General features: G+C 43.5%; 1 protein-coding gene across 3 annotated transcripts in view; it reads left to right on the top strand.

Annotated features, from left to right (window-relative positions):
* Positions 1-934: 934 nt before the first annotated feature.
* The window catches only part of CCDC124 (coiled-coil domain containing 124), a 48,265-nt gene continuing 28,492 nt past the window's right edge, over positions 935-20,707 (top strand). Inside the window, exons 1-3 of one of the 3 annotated variants that reach the window (XM_056518121.1) lie at positions 935-953; positions 1,859-1,920; positions 5,627-5,792. In XM_056518121.1, coding sequence (XP_056374096.1) covers positions 5,634-5,792 — 159 coding nt within the window. In that variant the 5' untranslated portion in view covers positions 935-953; positions 1,859-1,920; positions 5,627-5,633. The other 2 variants (XM_056518124.1, XM_056518122.1) reach the window with 2 other exon arrangements.

The following is a 20,707-nucleotide window of genomic DNA, read 5'->3' as shown; positions in this document are numbered from 1 at the left end:
GTGATCAAAAAGTCCGATCAAAACAAAAATCATACCGATAAAAACTTCAGATCACGGCGCAAAAAATGAGTCCTCATACCACCCCATACATGGAAAAATAAAAAAGTTATAGGGGTCAGAAGATTACATTTTTAAACGTATAAATTTTCCTGCATGTAGTTATGATTTTTTCCAGAAGTGCGACAAAATCAAACCTATATAAGTAGGGTATCATTTTAACCGTATGGACCTACAGAATAATGATAAGGTGTAATTTTTACCGAAATATGCACTGCGTAGAAACGAAAGCCCCCAAAAGTTACAAAATGGCGTTTTTTTTTCGATTTTGTCGCACAATGATTTTTTTTTCCGTTTCGCCGTGCATTTTTGGGTAAAATGACTAATGTCACTGCAAAGTAGAATTGGCGACGCAAAAAATAAGCCATAATATGGATTTTTAGGTGGAAAATTGAAAGGGTTATGATTTTTAAAAGGTAAGGAGGAAAAAACGAAAGTGCAAAAACGGAAAAACCCTGAGTCCTTAAGGGGTTAATGCAGCGGAATTCCAGTTGAAAATTCTGTAGTATGTACCCGGCCTAATTCATCCAGGGAGATAGTAGTAGTAGTTGGTATGTGTAATTGAGTGGTCTCCAAACCGTGGACCTTCAGCTGTTGCAAAACTACAACTCCCAGCATGCCCAGACAGCAGTTTGGAGACCAATGGACTAGATGTCTTTTTAGCTAGATCATAGCGAGCTCCACATTGACCTAGATTCCCCATCACTAGCGCACACCTCCGGTATATGGAGGACACGTGGTGATCTCTCTGTTCCTCATGGAAATACACCGGTGGTGCGCCTGCCGCTGACATGACGCGATGGAAAGTTCCAGGCTCTACAAGGCTGACTGCGCGGCCCGGAGCAGCGGGAGCGCGCGCTACTCTACGACACCGGAAGTAGTGTGCATGAAGCCGGTGCATTGCCGTGGAATGAGATTTGCCATAGAATGAGATGGTCCGCCTCCATCACATCCTATTGGCTCTCTCTTGTCACGTGACATATTTAAACGTCGCGCATCGATGCGCACAGTAGTGTCAGTTTGGCTATCACAGGGAGAGGATCTCCTCACCCTGTGATTGCTGAAGCTGTACGGAGCTCTCATGGCCTCTGTGGCCCGACAGAATTTCACACATGTACGCAGCTCTACTCCCCGTCCCGTTAACGCTCAGGGAGCGGGGAACAGAAAGTAGAGCATCGGGCGCAGGTTAAGTTATTCGCGTAGTGCTGCGCATGCGCAGTACTACTTTACCTGCGCCCGATGCTCTACTTTCTGTTCCCCGCTCCCTGAGCGTTAACGGGACGGGGAGTAGAGATGCGGGAGACGGGGAGTAGAGCTGCGGGCATGGGGCGCTCGCGGGGACGCACACTGATGACAGCGCCATCGGGCGTAGGAATCCCCATAGCGCTGTGGATCGCTCCCTGAGCGTTCACAGGGGACGGGGAGTAGAGCTGCGGGGGACGGGGAGTAGAGATGCGGGGGACGGGGAGTAGAGCTGCGGGCGTGGGGATCCTGATGACAGCGCCATCGGGCATCGGGCTCCCGATAGCGCTGTGGATCAACAGTAAATGTATATGTGCCAGCCGTATGAGCTGCGTAAATGTGTGAACTTCTGTCGGGCCACAGAGGCCATGAGAGCTCCGTACAGCTTCAGCAATCACAGGGTGAGGAGATCCTCTCCCTGTGATAGCCAAACTGACACTGCTGTGCGCATCGATGCGTGACGTTTAAATATGTCACGTGACAAGAGAGAGCCAATAGGATGTGATGGAGGCGGACCATCTCATTCTATGGCAAATCTCATTCCACGGCAATGCACCGGGTCTAGGCGCCGACTAGTGACGTCACAGCGCGACCGCAGGTGGGCGGAAGAAGCAGTCCCGGGTGTGTAACTGGGTCTGGCAGGGAAAGGGTGGATTGGGTCGGCACAGTAAAGTTGATAGGGGTCGTGTTTTGGAGGAGCACGTATTGTATGTAGCGGGTAGTGAGAAGTGCAGCGGGTCCTTCCTGTCATGCGAATTGGGGTATCTAGAATGCACTGTATACAGCCCATGGAGAGATTTATCTAAGCTTGTGCAGGTGTACAGTGGAGCAGTTGCTCTTAGCAACCAGGAGTCTGGTTGCTATGGGCAACTGCACCATTGTTTACCCACTCTACCAGGTGGCATGGATATTTAAAAGACAGCATATATCAGGCGACGCATGTAGTAGAGCTGAATTTGTCATTTGTTTCTTTTGTTTTATTTAGGGACACTCCTATAAAGACTGTTTGTTTATTTCTCTCTAGTGTGGTGGTCTCCAAACTGTGAACCACCAGATGTTGCAAAACTACAACTCCCTGCATGGGGCATGCAGGGAGTTGTAGTTTTGCAACATCTGGCGGTCCACAGTTTGGAGACCACTGCTGTAGTGTATTGTGGATCCACTGTTGCATTGGATTATTAGGCTGAATTCACACTGCAGAATTTCTGCTGGAGATCGAGCCGGCGGCACTAGGACCGAGCAGACTGCATTGCTGCCCCCATAGACTGCAATGCATTTCTGGGTGGATCTTTTGGGAGATGTGCTCAGAAATGCATTGCCATTTATGGGGACGGCAATGTAGTCATCGCCGTCCTAGTGCCGCCGGTTCAATCTCCGGCAGAAATTCTGCCCAGAAATTCCACAGTGTGAACCTAGCCTTAAGGCTCTGTTCACATCTGCATATTCCTTACTCATGCAGCTTTACTATTTCTCATCACATTGACAGACACCTTGACACCCCCATCATAAGTCATTGGAGTTTTATTTTCATACAGCCAGCACTCGTCTTGCAAGTACGTTATGGTTTCTTCAACACCGATGTGAGCAGAGCCTTAAAGTGTACCTACGATGTTTTCTTTAATTTAGAAAAAAAATTGTCTACAGTGCGGCACTGCAAGTCATTTATCTAAATCCCTTTTTAAATGGCTTTTTCAGAGCGCCGTTCCAGAGTCATAGCATCACATTGCTCTGGGTGCACTCGTTACTCTTATCGCACTGGAAGCGGGCGCTATGGAGTGGAAAGCTCTGCCTTATATGCAGCAGGGAGAATGGGCACTTGGAAAGCTGCACAAATGCACTGAACGTACACTTTAGGGTGGGTAAAAGGGGTATTTCGGGCAAAAACATCTTATCCCCTATCCAAAGGATAGGGGATAAGATGTCTGATCGCGGGGGGCCCACTGCTGGAACCCCCCGCGATCTCCCTGCAGCACCTGCATTCTATGCGGAGCTGCGTCTCTAGTTTCGTAAATCTCTGGGTTTCCAGGACTGGAGATGTGACGTAATGCCACGCCCCCTCCATTCATGTCTATGGGAGGGGGTGTGATGGCCGTCACGCCCCCTCCCATAGACATGAAAGGAGGGGGCGTAGCATGACGTCATGTCCAGTCCCGGAAACCTGGAGGTTTCCAAAACTAGAGACGCAGCCCCGCATAGAATGCGGGTGCCGTAGGGAGATCGCGGGGGGTCCCAGCAGTGGGCCCCCCGCGATCAGACATCTTATCCCCTATCCTTTTGGATAGGGGATAAGATGTTTTTGGCCGGAATACCTCTTTAACACTGTGTTCCTGCCCCAGTTTGTTTGATCCGTCGGCATTCCGCCATAAACAAGATGCTGACGTATACTGTTAATGGGAGCAGCAGACACCATTCACTTTTATGGGCGGAAGGAGACACCTATTGACTCTGTACGGGTGTTATCAGCTATTTTAACGGGGCTGTTGTGTTTTTGAAATAGTGCATATGTCCCAAAGGAGTCACTAGGTGACTCTGTTCAGCCATAAAAATCAATGGGGTCCGCTGCTCCTGTTACCAGTATACGTCACCATCCTGTTTTCGGTGGAATGCGCACTGATATGATCAGCGAGGGCAGGAACGCAGTGTAAATGTGGTTTTATTTCATGGCAAAAATAAAATTTTGAAAAAAAGGCTGCCTACTCGACTCTATCAATTCCCACTTATGCGTCTGCCAAGTCTTCTGTTCCCAATTGGCATCCTCCTTTTGATGATATTTTATGCCTGCCTAGCCAGACACTGGACTGAGCAGACAGAGTTTCTGCCCACACGAAACATCCTCAGAAGGGGATCAAGGCAGGGACTGAAAGACTTGACAGATGTATGGGAATGGTTTAAGGTAAATATGCACACGGAGGCAAATAACATTTCATTTTTCCTTGGAAAATACCTTCACAGTACATATATGTATGAGTACAAGTACAAGTTACCTCTATCGATCTGTGGCACTTACCAATAGAAATGCTAAAGTAACAAAGAAATCTGATATGATAGGACTATGTAATTCATAGCCCCCAAGTCACCATGGTGACTTAAGAATTTTATACTGGCGCCTTAGTTGTCACCCCTTTCCATTAAAGTTATTGTCCCAACAGCCCTTGCACCGCCAAACAGATCAAGCTGCCGCCTAGAGGAAGCCTGAAATTTGATTTTCCAGGCTTCCGTTACATGCGTTACGTGTGCCCTTTGACCTCAGTCAGCACTGCACAGAGATGAACCTGCATCTGCTGTCTCTTGGGAGACGTCCTGCCTTTCTGACCAAGGCGTGATGGCTTCTGGCTGGGACGGGGATAAGAAATGGCAGGAGCAGCTCCAGGGACTCTGTTCAGCTATGAGAAGGCCTGACCTGATGTGCACAGTGACAGACAGTATATGGAGTCATGGCCAGGTGAAAAGACCTGATACGGGTGACAGCAGGGGCCTAGGAGACAGGACAGATACTAGTGTGAGGAGGCAATAAAAGGAGTGATCATATGGTTAGCCAGAAGGGTGGCAGAGGCAACAAGTTGGACAGAGTTACTGAACAGGGTCAATAATAATAGAGAAAGATACAAGGTGGCAGATGCTGAAGTGATAGGGGCAGTAGAATGCATAGCTATAAGGGCAACAAAGGCAATATTAGGATGAGCATATAGAACAGTAACAGGGCAGTAATAAAACGTTAGATACTAGATCAGGCATAGGCAACCTTCGGCAATGCATATGTTTTGGACTACATCTCCCATGATGCTCTTACATACAAAATACTGCCAAAGCATCATGGGAGATGTAGTCCAAAACATCTGCAGTGCTGAAGGTTGCCTATGCCTGTACTAGAATGATAGAGGCAATATTAGGAGTGGCAGATATTATAGTGATATGGGCAGTAATGCGGATATTATGGATACAAGCATACTGAACAAGAAGAGAAACATATACAAGAGTGCCAAGTACGGTAATAATTGCAGGTATAATAGTGACACTGCAATAAGATCTGCCAATGTGACCAGGGCAATTATAAAATGTACATGAGTTACATGAGGCACAGGAACAATAAAAAGAGGATCAAAATCTTGATTAAAAGTGCCATTATGATGATATAAGCATGATGGGAACAGATAAACACTAAAGAACATTTGATGTCACACAGAATATTTTCATTATTTACTTATGTTTGGTTTTAGTGTTCTTTATGTGGTCTTTTATAATCTGTTCTTCTTGTTAAAATCAGAACTTGTTGAGCCCTGCTTTAACTACTCTTTCTACGTAATCACCTAAATACCTCTATTTTCAGCTAAGGGATGCCCAAGAAGTTTCAGGGAGAAAACACCAAGTCTGCTACTGCCCGTGCCAGAAAGGCTGAGGCAAAGGCTGTAGCTGATGCAAAGCGTCAACAGGCACTGGAGGATGCATACTGGCAGGATGACGATAAGCATGTCCAGCGCAAAGAGCAAAGGAAGGTGAGTGGTGAAAAGAAAAAAAAATGGTCTGTCTCTCTTCGCTAAAGGATGTTTGTAAAGTTATAAAGTCACATTTTCCTTCCAAGCTCAAGTGTCATACAGGCTGTGCTGGGCTGCAGCATGCATACCTCCTCCCTTCATGCTTTGCTTGCCGCCCTGATCCCTGTACGAAATTATTCAAACCCGGGTAGGGTTGCAGAGAGGTAAGGCGGGCATGCTGCAGCTCACCCCAACTTCTATGACTTTTGAACTTCTTGCATCTCATCTCTTTCTAATGCTGGGTTTAAGGTGTCTCATTCTACTGCTTACATAGATCTCCATATATCATCCATATTCTGTCAAAAAGCCCATTAGTCAAAAGGACTTATTTCCAACACTTATTACTGCAGGAAAATTCCATGCAAGAGAAGTTTTGATTCTGGGCAACACAGGTCCGCTGAGGAAATTCCTCTGCTGAATTTCCTCAGTGTGTATGGGCCCTTAAAGTTTCCTAAGCCACAGAGCTTTTCTAATACTGGACAACCCCTTTAAAGAAAATAAATGCTTAGGAACAAACAAGAAATATAATAGGTAAAAGCAAATATTGGCAACGGGGGATAACCTTTCATGTGAGATACATCCAAAAGTTATAGCCACTTCGGCTCACAGTACGTTTTCTTTCCCCACAATTTTGCTGAACCATTTTACCATGATTTGCGCAATTGCTGTAAAATAGAGCCATTTTTGCAGTGATTTTTCCAAAATACCAACAAAATCTTGGGTAAAAAGCGTCAAAAGTATCTTCATTACAAACCTTCCTTCTGGGACAACCTTATATGTAGCTCAGTCTTAATCCCGTCAATAGAACTGAGCTTCAATACCTGACACAACCTGTGGATAGGAGTGGTGCTGTTTTTGCAAAAAATAAAGCAGTGTTTTTGTGATGTTGGACAACCTTTTTAATATTCATGTAAGTTATGTTCAGAGCACGATTCACACGTGAGATAAAAGCGGTTTCCATCCATGAGTAAAATGGCTTTGGGTGTAGTTGAATAACTACACCCAAATATTACTCAGCTCCTCTGTTTCAATGGATCGCTTTGCTGGTGACCTTGACGTGTGCTAGAAAATGTGTTGGGTGGAATTTAGCTTTGGAATTATATGTAGATTCTTATAGGCCAGGGCTTTATAAGCTTTTATTACTGTCTAATGATTTTCATAACTGGGACAGACATGTGACACCCACTCATACATTTTTATGAAGGAGAGCAGATGTTACCATAAGGAAATTGAATAGCTTTTACTACTATGTTTTACATATCTTAAAGAGATATTCCAAGCTTGCTTTTTAATAAGCATTGTTCTTTTTGTCTAAATTAAAGTTACTAACAATGAAAATAAAAATATATATAGTATGCGCTGAGAGGGACTTGTTTACATGGATATATGTATGTATAATGCGTTGATAGTACTTATGTCTAGCATACCTGCATTAAGTAGGCATTATCAAGGTTGCAATGAAGAACTGGAGCATAAAGAGACAGGTTAACAGCATTCCTTCATAGTGTTATGAGGTGTAAGTATTCAGAAATTGTGCTGGAAAAAGGAGACAATATGCAATCAGTGATTACTATAATATATAAAAGATCTCCTCTATCTATAGTTGACAACTGGCATATACCTATTAGCAGGGAGTACTATTGAAGGTAGCGGTGATGTGCGGCGCAGTGCCGCGGTAAATATAGTCTCAGTAAGTGATCTGTATTTGAAAAGTGGACCTGCATTTAGAAAGTAGTAGACATGGATGAACGGAACATCTGCAGTAATGTTATAATGATTTAAGCTGCTGCCGGTTCCTTACTTGTGCTGAGCGAGTCTGCTGTTTGTAGGTGATCCAGGGGTCCTCTGTTGAATCTAGTTGCGAGTGCACAGTGGGAGTTCGCCCCGGCCGGTGGCTTCTCTACCAAACTGCTGCCGACTTCCGGATTGCCGATGAAGGAAATCGACATTTAGTTTCCGAAACGCGTTGAAGCCTTTTTGGACTTTCACAGACAGTGTAGTGACGTTAATAGCGCTAGTAACACCAGCAATCCGGAAGTCGGCAGCAGTTTGGTAGACACCGGCCGGGGCGAACTCCCACTGCGCACTCGCAACTAGATTCAACAGAGGACCCCTGGATCACCTACAAACAGCAGAGTCGCTCAGCACAAGTAAGGAACCGGGCAGCAGCTTAAATCATTATAACATTACTGCAGATGTTCCGTTCATCCATGTCTACTACTTTCTAAATGCAGGTCCACTTTTCAAATACAGATCACTTACTGAGACTATATTTACCGCGGCACTGCGCCGCACATCACCGCTACCTTCAATAGTACTCCCTGCTTGCTTCTAATAGGTATATGCCAGTTGTCAACTATAGATAGATCTTTTATATATTATAGTAATCACTGATTGCAAATTGTCTCCTTTTTCCAGCACAATTTCTGAATACTTACACCTCATAACACTATGAAGGAATGCTGTTAACCTGTCTCTTTATGCTCCAGTTCTTCATTGCAACCTTGATAAATGCCTTCTTAATGCAGGTACGCTAAACATAAGTACTATTAACGCATTATACATACATATATCTATGTAAACAAGTCCCTCTCAGCGCATACTATATATATTTTTATTTTTTATGTTTCACATTTTATAGTACCTAAATACAGGGAGAGGGGCTTATAGTAGTGCAGCAGAGGGGGTGCTTCTATAGATTTTGGTGCAGCGCTGGTGGTATTCATTTTTATACGAAAGTTACTAACTAACCTCAGCTTGTGCACCTTGTTCTTGCTTTTAGTCATGTTAGTGAGAATGAACTCAAGAACTCATGTATGGTACGCCATGACAAGGCAACACTAGGGTTGCAGTAGCTTGGACACATAGCCATTGAGCATGAACTTAGTCCATGGTAGCTCAGAACTATGCACATTTGTTAGAAAACAATTGTGCATACATTGTAGATAAAGAGTTAGGGGCATACTAGGAAATTAATTGTTCAGCTCCAGGAAGCGAAGAAGCATAAGGAAGGCATGCATACAGAATATCTGCTTCCCCGAAATTTCTGCTTCCCCGATCTCTAGACACATTAGGGCTGGGACAACCCGTGAGCGCTATCCCCATCGGTCTCAACAAAAGCGGTCATTGACCACTCCTGCTAAGTAGAGAAAGTACATAGGTTAGCAGAAGTGGTTACTGGTCTCTCCTGCTGAGTAGAAAGAGTATACAGGTTAGCAGAAGTGGTTACTGGTCTCTCCTGCTGAGTAGAAAGAGTATACAGGTTAGCAGAGGTGGTCACTGGTCTCTCCTGCTTAGTAGGTAGAGTATACAGGTTAGCAGAGGTGGTCACTGGTCTCTCCTGCTAAGTAGAGAAAGTACATAGGTTAGCAGAAGTGGTCACAGGTCTCTCCTGCTGAGTAGAGAGAGTATACAGGTTAGCAGAAGTGGTTACTGGTCTCTCCTGCTGAGTAGAGAGAGTATACAGGTTAGCAGAAGTGGTTACTGGTCTCTCCTGCTGAGTAGAGAGAGTATACAGGTTAGCAGAGGTGGTCACTGGTCTCTCCTGCTTAGTAGAGAAAGTATACAGACAGGCTAGCAGAGGTGGTCACTGGTCTCTCCTGCGGAGTGGAGAGAGTATACAGGTTAGCAGAGGTGGTCACTGGTCTCTCCTGCTTAGTAGAGAAAGTATACAGACAGGCTAGCAGAGGTGGTCACTGGTCTGTCCTGCTGAGTAGAGAGAGTATACAGGTTAGCAGAGGTGGTCACTGGTCTCTCCTGCTTAGTAGAGAAAGTATACAGACAGGCTAGCAGAGGTGGTCACTGGTCTCTCCTGCGGAGTGGAGAGAGTATACAGGTTAGCAGAAGCGGTCACTGATCTCTCCTGCTTAGTAGAGAAAGTATACAGACAGGCTAGCAGAGGTGGTCACTGGTCTGTCCTGCTGAGTAGAGAGAGTATACAGGTTAGCAGAGGTGGTCACTGGTCTCTCCTGCTTAGTAGAGAAAGTATACAGACAGGCTAGAAGAGGCGGTCACTGATCTCTCCTGCGGAGTAGAGAGAGTATACAGGTTAGCAGAAGCGGTCACTGATCTCTCCTGCTTAGTAGAGAAAGTACACAGAGGTTAGAAGAATCATTCACTGGACCCTTCTGCTGAGTAGAGAGAGTACACAGAGATTGTCATAGAGAAATAGTTTTTGCTTGCAGAGATGTATTCGGGAATCGTGCGCTGTGCAGGGGCTTATAGTATAAGTATGGGGGCAAGCACTTCTGTGGGGAGGATAGATAGGGAGACATTGTGTAACAGAATAGTGCTGTTAATACCACTGGTCAAAAGGTTTGGAGAGGACACACTGTTGCTGTTGGGGGGTGGGGACTGCTGTTACTACTGAAGCAACATGATACTGGTTTTGGGGATGTGCACAAAACCAGGTTGTATAATATCGCCCCTACACTTTTCCAAAGAGCATATGAATTTTGGCTTTGAGAAGTGTGTAAGACTTGTCTAGGCCTGAACTACATCTTGAAATAAAGGTAATGTTAAGCAAATTGATAAATTAAAAGGCATTGGGGGCAGATTTACTATTGCAAAAGCCCAGAATTATAGTTTAATTTGCACAAAAGTTCCAAGCAGATTTTCATGACTTGCTTCAAATTCATTAAAGGGGTACTCCTGTGGAAAACATATTTTAAATCAACTGGTGCCAGAAAGTTACACAGATTTGTAAATTACTTCTATTAAAAAATCTTAATCTTTCCAGTACTGCTGTATACTACAGAGGAAGTTATTTTCTTTTTGAACTTCTTTTCTATCTGACCATAGTGCTCTCTGCTGACACATCTGTCCATTTTAGGAACTGTCCAGAGCAGGATAGGTTTGCTATGGGGATTTGCTCCTGCTTTGGACAGTTCCTGACATGGACAAAGGTGTCAACAGAGAGCACTGTGTTCAGACAGAGAGAAAATTCATAAAGAAAATAACTTCCTGTGGAGCATATAGCAGCTGATAAGTACTGGAAGGATAAAGATTTTTATATAGAAGTAATTTACAAATCTGTTTAACTTTCTGGCACCAGTTATTTAAAAAAAAAAAATTCCAGTGGAGAACCCCTTTAAGTGTTTTAGACAGTTTTAGACACTTTTGATTCAAATTTAAAAAGAGGTGGGACTTAGCAGCAACGGGGCATGGTTTTAAAAAGGTGGCTGTGGTTTGCATTCAGTTCCATGTGCAAAAATTGTGTTTTAGCATTTAGGCGTAAAGTAGGCCAATTAATAGACAGCGTAAAGATGTGCCAGATTTACCATCAGGAGCATTTGAAGACTGTCCTCCAGTCAGTATTAGTAACTCTTCCCCATTGTATTCAAGACCAAATGGGTACAATGGGGGACATGTATCATTATTTGTGTATGGTAGAAGCAGTTTACCCCTTTTCCTGATTTCTAAATTATGCGCAGAAGCACTAAATTTATCAATCAAGCGCAATGAGTTTCATGAATTGCGGGCAAATATAGTAATCTTCTCATACATCCACTCTTTGAAAAATAGAATCGATGATTTAGAGCATCTTGCTACGTTAAGTTCAAGATGGCTTATATTTGCGCAAAAAAAACAGCTCTTGCGGCCAAATTTTTGGTGTAAGGGCCTGTTCACACTGAGGAATTGGGGCGGAAATCAAGCAGAAATTTTCTGCCTCAAAATATTGTTACTTTTCCACAAGAACTCACAGAGATTTCACGCGGAATTGGAGTGGAATTGGCACGGAATTCGAGCGGAATTCCACACGCGGAAATGAAAATTTCAAGCGGAGGAGGAGAAGAGTATAATATATATATATATATATATATATATATATATATATATATATATATATATATATATATATTATCCTCTTTTTTTCATGCGCCAATTCCGTGCCATTTCCGTGCCAATTCCGCGTGGAAATGCTTCTGACTGAAAAAAAATTAAATAACATTCATCACTATGGGAGAACGACGCTGATTCCGCCTGAAAGAAAGAACATGTTCTTTCTTCAAGCGGAACAGACTTCCTCGTCAGAATTCTGCTTGAGGAAATTCCTCAGTGGGAACTGAGGGGCAGAAATTCTACACAGCTCTATGAGGATTTCACTGCTGAATGATTTGGAGAGGAAAAAGCGAGCAGAATTACTCGTGGAAATTCCTCTCCAATTCCTCAGTGTGAACATACCCTAAAGGAAAAGTACGTAGTTAATAAACCCATGCGTACTATATATATGTCACTCCAAGGTACCCCGATTTGGCCACATCTGGAGGACATGCTCTACCAAAACTTGCACAAAAAAATGTGCAAAAAATGGGCTTAAGCAAAATTTTGCGTAAAAAAAATATACAAAACAGGGGTAAAATCTTTGGTACTTGTCCCCCAATGTATATTAACAAAGTGGAGAAGAGAACAAAAGAGTTTACCTTTAGTTTACCTTGAATGCAGGAGGGATTACTGCATAATACCTTGTATTTATTTTTTTATTTTCTTATTTATTTTTGCAAAGAAAATAACATCTGGTGGTGGTGGTTACTAAAACAGAACCGTAGCCATATTTCAGGTGCTAGCCCCTTGGTTTATGATGCCAGATTTTTCCTTTTTTGTCCTGTCCTTCAGAGTAAACAAATGCTGTAGACTTAGCCAATCTTCATATTGGGGATAGACTTGTAATACAGAGTTTGTCCACTAGAGTGTGCTACATGTTAAAGGTTAATAACCCATGATCCATCAATAATTATATTCCATGTATGCAGTAAAGCTGACAACACAAAAAAATTCTCTGAAAGCAGCGTCTGACCTGGATCTGACCTTTTTCTTTGTAAAGAGGGTGCCAGGTAATGGCTAACTATTGCTGCAGTGTTAGGCTGTGTTCATAATGCACTTGTGTTTTTTGTTTAATGTGTCATTTCACACTCTTGCAAAGATGAAAAATGCCAAACAGATGCTAAAAATGTATCCCATATATAGTAACCTATACATAATACTAAAGGAAATGTAAACTCAGCTACATGAAGAGTCATGACTAAGAAAACACTTTTTCCAGCCACAATTGGTTAGATAGATAACAAGCTGATCAGTGGGGGAAAGTGTAAAAACCGTCACTCCAAATAATCAGAGCACACCACTCATGCACAGCCAGTACAGGGGGCCATTTTAATTGTGATCACTGGGGTATACTTCTCAAAAAAGGAAACACTAAGATAATACACCCTAGATCTGAATGAATGAACTAATCATATGAAATATGGTACTTTCGTCTTTACGTAGTTGAATGTACTGACAACAAAATCACACAAAAAGTATTGATTGAAATCAAATTTATCAACCCATGGAGGTCTGGATATGGAGTCACACTCAAAATCAAAGTGGAAAACCACACTACAGGCTGATCCAACTTTGATGTAATGTCATTAAAACAAGTCAAAATGACGCTCAGTAGTGTGTGTGACCTCCACGTGCCCGTATGACCTCCCTACAATGCCTGGGCATGCTCCTGTAGAGTCTGTGGTGCAACGTGGCGTTGGTGCAAGGTGAATGGTGCAAGAAATGATGTCCCAGATGTGCTCAATCGGATTCAGGTCTGGGGAACGGGCGGGCCAGTCCATAGCATCAATGCCTTCCTCTTGCAGAAACTGCTGACACACTCCAGCCACATGAGGTCTAGCATTGTCTTGCATTAGGAGGAACCCAGGACCAACCGCACCAGCATTTGGTCTCACAAGGGGTCTGAGGATCTCATCTTGGTACCTAATGGCAGTCAGGCTACTTCTGGCAAGCACATGAAAGGCTGTGCGGACCCCAAAGAAATGCCACCCCACACCATTACTGACCCACCGCCGAACCGTTCATGCTGGAGGATGTTGCTTGCAGCAGAACATTCTCCACGGCATCTCCAGACTCTGTCACATGTGCTCAGTGTCAACCTGCTTTCATCTGTGAAGAGCACAGGGCACAAGTGGCAAATTTGCCAATCTTGGTGTTCTCTGGCAAATGCCATGTTGTTGTTTTTTTTGTTGTTTTTTTGCTGTTCTGGCACCATAGGGGCTTCTTAAATGTGACATGCCCCCAAAAACCATTTCAGCAAAATTTGCTTTCCAAAAGCCAAATGTGACTCCTTCTCTTCTGAGCATTGTAGTACACCCGCAGTGCACTTGACGTCCACACATGTGGTATTTCCATACTCAGAAGAAATGGGGTTACACATTTTGGGGGACATTTTCTCCTATTACTCCTTGTAAAAATGTAAAATTTGGGGAAAAAAATGCATTTTAGTGAAAACATTTTTTTATTTACACATCCAACTTTAACAAAAGTCGTCAAACACCTGTGGAGTGTTAAGGCTCACTGGACCCCTTGTTACATTCCCTGAGGGGTGTAGTTTCCAAAATAGTATGCCATGTGGGGGTTTTCTTGCTGTTCTGGCACCATAGGGGCTTCCTTAATGTGACATGCCCCCCAAAAACCATTTCAGAAAAACTCACTCTCCAAAATCCCATTGTCGCTCCTTCCCTTCTGAGTCTTGTAGTTCACCCACAGAGCAATTGACATCCACATATGAGGTATTTCCTTACTTGAGAGAAATTGGGTTACAAATTTTGGGGGGCTTTTTCTCCTTTTACCCCTTGTAAAATCTCAAAAACTGGGTCTACAAGAACATGCGAGTGTAATAAATGAAGATTTAGAATTTTCTCCCTCACTTTGCTGCTATTCCTTTGAAACACCTAAAGGGTTAACACACTTACTGAATGTTATTTTGAATACTTTGAGGGGTGTAGTTTTTATAATGGGGTCATTTATGGGGTATTTCTAATATGAAGGCCCCTCAAATCCACTTCATAACTGAACTGGTCCATGAAAAATTTCCGATTTTGAAAAATTGGAAAATTGCTGCTGAACTTTGAAGCCCTCTGATGTCTTCCAAAAGTAAAAACATGTAAATTTTATGATGCAAATATATATATATATATATATATTAGGGATCGACTGATTATCGGTATGGCCGATATTATCGGCCGATAATCACGATTTTGGGCATTATCGGCAATTACCTTGCCGATAATGCCCCGCACTGCCCCGACCGCCCCCCCCCCGACCCACCGCGTCGCACCCCCACCGTAGTGCTGGACGGTATACCGGTATGGATTTTTGCCCATACCGCTATACCGGTCGGGCCCCTCCCCCACCCTCCGAGTCAATAAAAAAAATAAAATAAACTTACCCGTAATGGGGGTGGTCCGGGCCATCCATCCTTCCTTCCTGTAGTGTCCGGCCCCATTCCGGGTGGAGGGTGCACCGGTACGGGCTGTTCTTCTCCGGGGGTCCTCTTCTCCACTCCGGGCAGGCTCCCGCCTAGTACGCTGCATAGACGCCGCTACGCAGTGACGTCAGGTGCGTCGCTGCGCACGGGCGTCACTTTGCAGTGGCGTCTATGCAGCGTACTAGGCCGGAGCCTGCCCGGAGTGGAGAATATGACCGCCGAAGAAGAAGGACAGCCCGAACCGGTGCACCCTTCTACCGGAATGGTGCCGGACACTACAGGAAGGAAGAATGGATGGCCCGGACCACCCTGACAGGTAGGGGGAGAGAAGCGGGTGGTGGAGGCGGCGGCCTATGGCACCGCAAAAGCCACTGTAGTGCATTGATTTAAAGTGCCCGCTTTAAATCAATGACCTGCAGCGGTGTCGAGGGGGGATAAATAGCCGATAACTTATACCGGAATATCGGTACAAGTTATTGGCTATCGGCCCTAACCTCCACCGATTATCGGTATCGGCCCTAAAAAAACGATATCGGTCGATCCCTAATATATATATATATGTATATTTTAATCAATATGTAATTTATTTGGCATGTCCACTTTCCTTACAAGCAGAGAGTTTCAAAGTTAGAAAAATGCTAAATTTTCATGATATTTGGGGATTTTTCACCAAGAAAGGATGCAAGTAACGACGAAAATTTACCACTATTTTAAAATAAATAAAAAACAAATCTCGGAATCAGAATAATCGGTAAAAGCAGTTATTAATGCATAAAGTGACAGTGGTCAGAATTGCAAAAAAGGGCTCAGTCCTTAAGGTGAAAAGGGGCTCAGTCCTTAAGGGGTTAAACTTATTAATTTTCGTGCATGTAGTTATGATTTTTTCCAGAAGGAAGACAAAATCAAACTTATATAAGTAGGGTATTATTTTAATCGTATGGACCTACAGAATAAATATCAGGTGTCATTTTTACCGAAAAATGTACAGTGGTCCCTCAACATATGATGGTAATTCGTTCCAAACGACCCATCGTTTGTTGAATCCATCGTATGTTGAGGGATTCGTGCAATGTAAAGTATAGGAAGTTACACTCACCTGTCCCCGCCGCTCCGGACCGCGTCCTCACTGCTCCCTATGCTATCCCAGGGGCTCCCGATGCTGTCCCACTGCTCCGGCGTCTTCTTCGGGATCCTCCGGCTTTTTCCGCATCTTCTCCGGTGTCCGGGCCTCGCTTTTTTTTACTTCTTCCTCTTTTCCCACACTGATTCCCCATGCTGCCTGCAGTGTTCTGCATCTGATATCTTCGACAGGAACTCCAGTATAGATTTTACAGTGCTAGTGTGACAGCCGCAGCCAGCAGCTGATTTGCTGCGGCAGTCACTTGACGTTCTCCTGTAACACCGGAGCACAAAATTGGGGGATCAGTGCAGGAACATAGGCGGAGGTAAGTAAAACAGTTTGTAGTTTTAAAGGATAGACAGGGCTGACAAAAATCTGGATGCCACCATGAAATATTTTTGTTGTCATGGTGGGATTTGTCAAGCCCTGTTATAAACCATTTAGGTTTTTGTTTCTTTAAATACTTGCTATGATGGATCTGATTCTGTTGATCACCGTGCCATAGGGTACAGTGTTGAATAACAGTTGTGTAGTGCTGGCTCCCAGATTTTTGGGGATGAATTCTAGAACCGAGCATGATTTTTCTGGCCTGCCATAGCTTGTTTTTTTTGTTTTTTTTTTCTAGCCTCTAAGAGTTAAAAGAATTTAGGACATTTCACAACTCAAAAAAGTGAAGGTTTAACTAGGACACAGTCAGCTGCTGCAGGGCACCATTATAGCAGACAAATTGGTATATTGTTTTGTGAGACTTGTGTTCTAAGACTATCTGGACTCGAGGCAAAGGTAATGGACAAGCATATTCTCTGGTCATTCATGGGGTACCACTAAAGAGTTGTTTTATCTCTAACCCCTCTGGGTTTTCTGTTTTAATTCCTACAAATGTATTTTCTGCATTAAGAAAGCTTTTAGGATTCCCCATTACCTTGTAGTTTTTTGTTGTCTCAGATACTTAAGACCCTTAGAGAAAGGACGTTGCCTGTAGCTAAATAGATAAAAGATTATCTCTTTGCCTCTCCTTTGATTTCATTTTCTTTACCACTTGTACAAACAAGATGTTTTGCAATATTGTACATAGTAGATACACCCTTGTAAACACAGATTTTTTTTCCTGTCCATTCACTTTTACACTAATAAACATCCAGTGCCCAAACCCAAATCTAAATCAACTTATGTATCTCAAAGTGCCAACCCTGAAATTAAACCTAAATACTTGCACAACGATCCTGTGCTTCTCAGCATATGTAACAGATTATTAGTGTACATTATGATCACAAAGTGGAAGCCCACTAGCCATGTCAAGACCACCTGTATATAGTGAGTCGCAAGCATAAGATGGTGCGGTGCTGGACAGCGTCCACCCCCACCGCAAAACACCAGCGCCCATATAAAAAATGGCCCAGTGGCAGAGCAGCCCCAATGCTACAGACACTGTGCCACGACAGCAATGGCCGCCATGCAGCACACCACCAGTGGGAACAGATGACAGAAAACATACCAAGTGCCAGACTGCCAGAAAACAGGGCCTTATGGATTTTTCTGCCAAATAAATAGGCCTGGGGTGAGGCAGAGTGCTGACCAAGTAAAACAAAACAAAAAAGAGAGGGGGATAGAACTCACAATGAAACATCAATCGAGAAAAATAAACATTTTAGTATAGATTATCATCACAATATGCAAGCCTGCTAGCCACATCACAGCCACCTGTGTATAGCAGGACCCTAATGTTCCTGTCACTGCGTATATCATCCCTGTACTGTGACATCACTGTGCATGAACCCTGTACTGATGTCACTGTCCACATTATTCCTGTAATGTGACAATGCTGTGTATTGTCCTAAATTGTGACATCGCTGTGCACCTTTTACATGTACTGTTATGTCACTGCACGTTATTACCCACCAGAGAGGAGTGCAGGGGAAAAGGACAATGCATCGTGGGAATTGTAAACCGGCACAGAGTTATGCTGCTGTGCTGTGGACACATTGTGTAAGGCTACTTTCACACTGCCGCTATGCTCCGTCCCATTAGCCTCTTTTTTTTGTTTTTGCGCTTTATGAATCCTGAACGGGTTGGAGGACAACGGGCGCTGCCAGGTCCTGACGGATCTCATTGACACCGTCGGGTGTCTGTTATTTTGGAGGAGTTGAGTGAAGAAAAATACTGGACATGCAGTAATATTTTTCTCCCCTCAACTCCCGTAATTTTGTAACTGAACTCCCTTTAGCGGAGCTCAGCAGCAGTGGGAAAGGAGCCTTACTCTCACACTTAGGCTGTTTTCTGCTCACACATACAGTATCCTGTGCATACCAATTGTATTAAATTAAAATTACCATTTTTTAAAGTGGTACAATAATAATAAAAAAACTATATAAATTGGGTATCATTTCAATTGCATTGACCTACAGAATAAAGATAATGTATAATTTGTACCATAAAGTGCGTTAAAAAAACAAACTCCCCCAAAAGTTGCAAAATTGCAGTTTTCTTAGAAATTTCTCACAAATAATATTTTTTTTCTTTCACAAAACATTTTATGGTACAAGGAAACATGTAATTACAAAGTACAATTGGTCATGCAAAAAACAAGCCCTCATATGGGCCTGTAGGTGGAAACCTTTGAGTTATGCCTCTTAAAAGGAGAGGAGAAAAAAAACAAAAAAGCAAAAATGAAAATTGGCTGTGTCCTTAAGGCCAAAATGGGCTTAAGGGGTTAAACATTTATATATCCCCTCCTGGAAAGTAAAATAATAATATGTTGGAGGTCAAAAGTCTATAGATATTGGGATAATAATGTTTTTATTATATATTAAATATCATACATAAATAGGTGGTTCACAGGGACCCTGTGAAACCACCCCTTTAACCTCTTGGGGACGCAGGGCGTATGCATACGCCCTGCATCCCCGATCCTTAAGGACTCAGGGCATTCCTATACCGGGCTTAAACCGTTCTCACCAGCAGAGAACGGTTAAACCTGGTGGGTCCCAGTTGCTACGGGCAGCCAGGACCCACGGCTAGTACCCGGCATGGCCGAAAGGGCCGATGCCCAGCATTAACCCTTTAGACGCCGAGATCAAAGTTGATTGTGGCGTCTAAAACGAAAGTAAAAGAATCCCGGCAGCTCAGCGGAGCCGATCGGGACTGTCGCGACAAAATCGTGTTGTCCCGATCAGCTTACTGGACGACGGGAGGGTCCTCAGCTGCCTCTCCGTTGTCCGATCGGCGATCTACTGCTCCTTGCCTGGGATAAAGGGTAAAAAATATGTTTTTTATAAAAGTTCATTAACCCCTTCCCTATTAAAAGTTTAAAGGGGTAGTCCAGTGGCGAAAAACGTATCCCCTATCCTAAGGATAGGGGATAAGTTTGAGATCGCAGGGGGTCCGACCGTTGTGGCCCCCTGCGATCTCTCTGTACGGGGGCCAGGCTCTCCGGCCCGCACGAAGCAGAGGCTGACACACCCCCTCAATACATCGCTATGGAAGAGACGGAGATTGCCGAAGGCAGCGCTCCGGCTCTGCCATAGAGTTGTATTGAGGGGGCTTGTTGGCCGCCGCTTTGTGCGGTGGTCGACATGCCCCCTTCCTGCCGGCTGTCGGGGCCCCGTACAGGAGATCGCGGGGGGCGCCAGAGGTCGGACCCCCGCGATCTGCAACTTATCCCCTATCCTTAGGATAGGAGAGAAGTTGTTCACCACGGTTGATGGTGTACACGTAAAAAAAAAAAAATCCCAAAGTCCAGAATTGTGCATTTTTGGTCACTTCAAATGCCATAAAAATATTAATAAAAAGTGATTAAAAAAAGTCCAATCAAAACAAAAATAGTACCTCTAAAAACTACAGAAGACGGCGCAAAAAATGAGCCCTCACACCACCCCGTACACGGAAAAATTAAAAAGTTATAGGGGTCAGAAAATGCCAATTTTAAACCTACTAATTTTGGTGCATGTAGTTTATAATTTTTTTAAGTATTAAAATAAAATGAAACCTATATACATTTGGTTATCCTTGTAACCGTATAGTCCTACAGAATAAAGGTAAGGTGTCATTTTTACCAAATATTGCATTGCGTAGAAACGTGAGCCCCCAAAATTTACAAAATGGCTATTTTTTTATTTCACCCCACAAATAATTTTTTTTGTTTTGTTTCGCCGCAGGTTATATTCTAAAATAAGTGATGTCATTGCAAAGTACAATTGGTGACGCAAAAAACAAGCCCTTATATGGGTCTGTAAGTGCAAAATTGAAAGCGTTTGAAATTGATTTTTAGAAAGGAAGGAGGAAAAAGCAAAAATGCCCAAAATGAAAATTCAGAGTCCTTAAGGTGAAAATAGGCTGAGTCCGTAAGGGGTTAAAATAGCCACAAATAAAATCACATAAATATTGCACTGTTTAGGTATTAAATATAGCCAATACATAGAATACCACCAATTATAGCCACTAGTTAGTGGAATTAGATACAATTGTCTATGATAGCTGAGCTGGTCTTATATGAAATGACTG

The sequence above is a fragment of the Hyla sarda genome, chromosome 1 (genome assembly GCF_029499605.1).
Source record: "Hyla sarda isolate aHylSar1 chromosome 1, aHylSar1.hap1, whole genome shotgun sequence".
Classification (NCBI taxonomy): domain Eukaryota; kingdom Metazoa; phylum Chordata; class Amphibia; order Anura; family Hylidae; genus Hyla; species Hyla sarda.
Note: the sequence above shows the minus strand (reverse complement) of the source record. Positions and strands in the feature narration are given on the sequence as shown.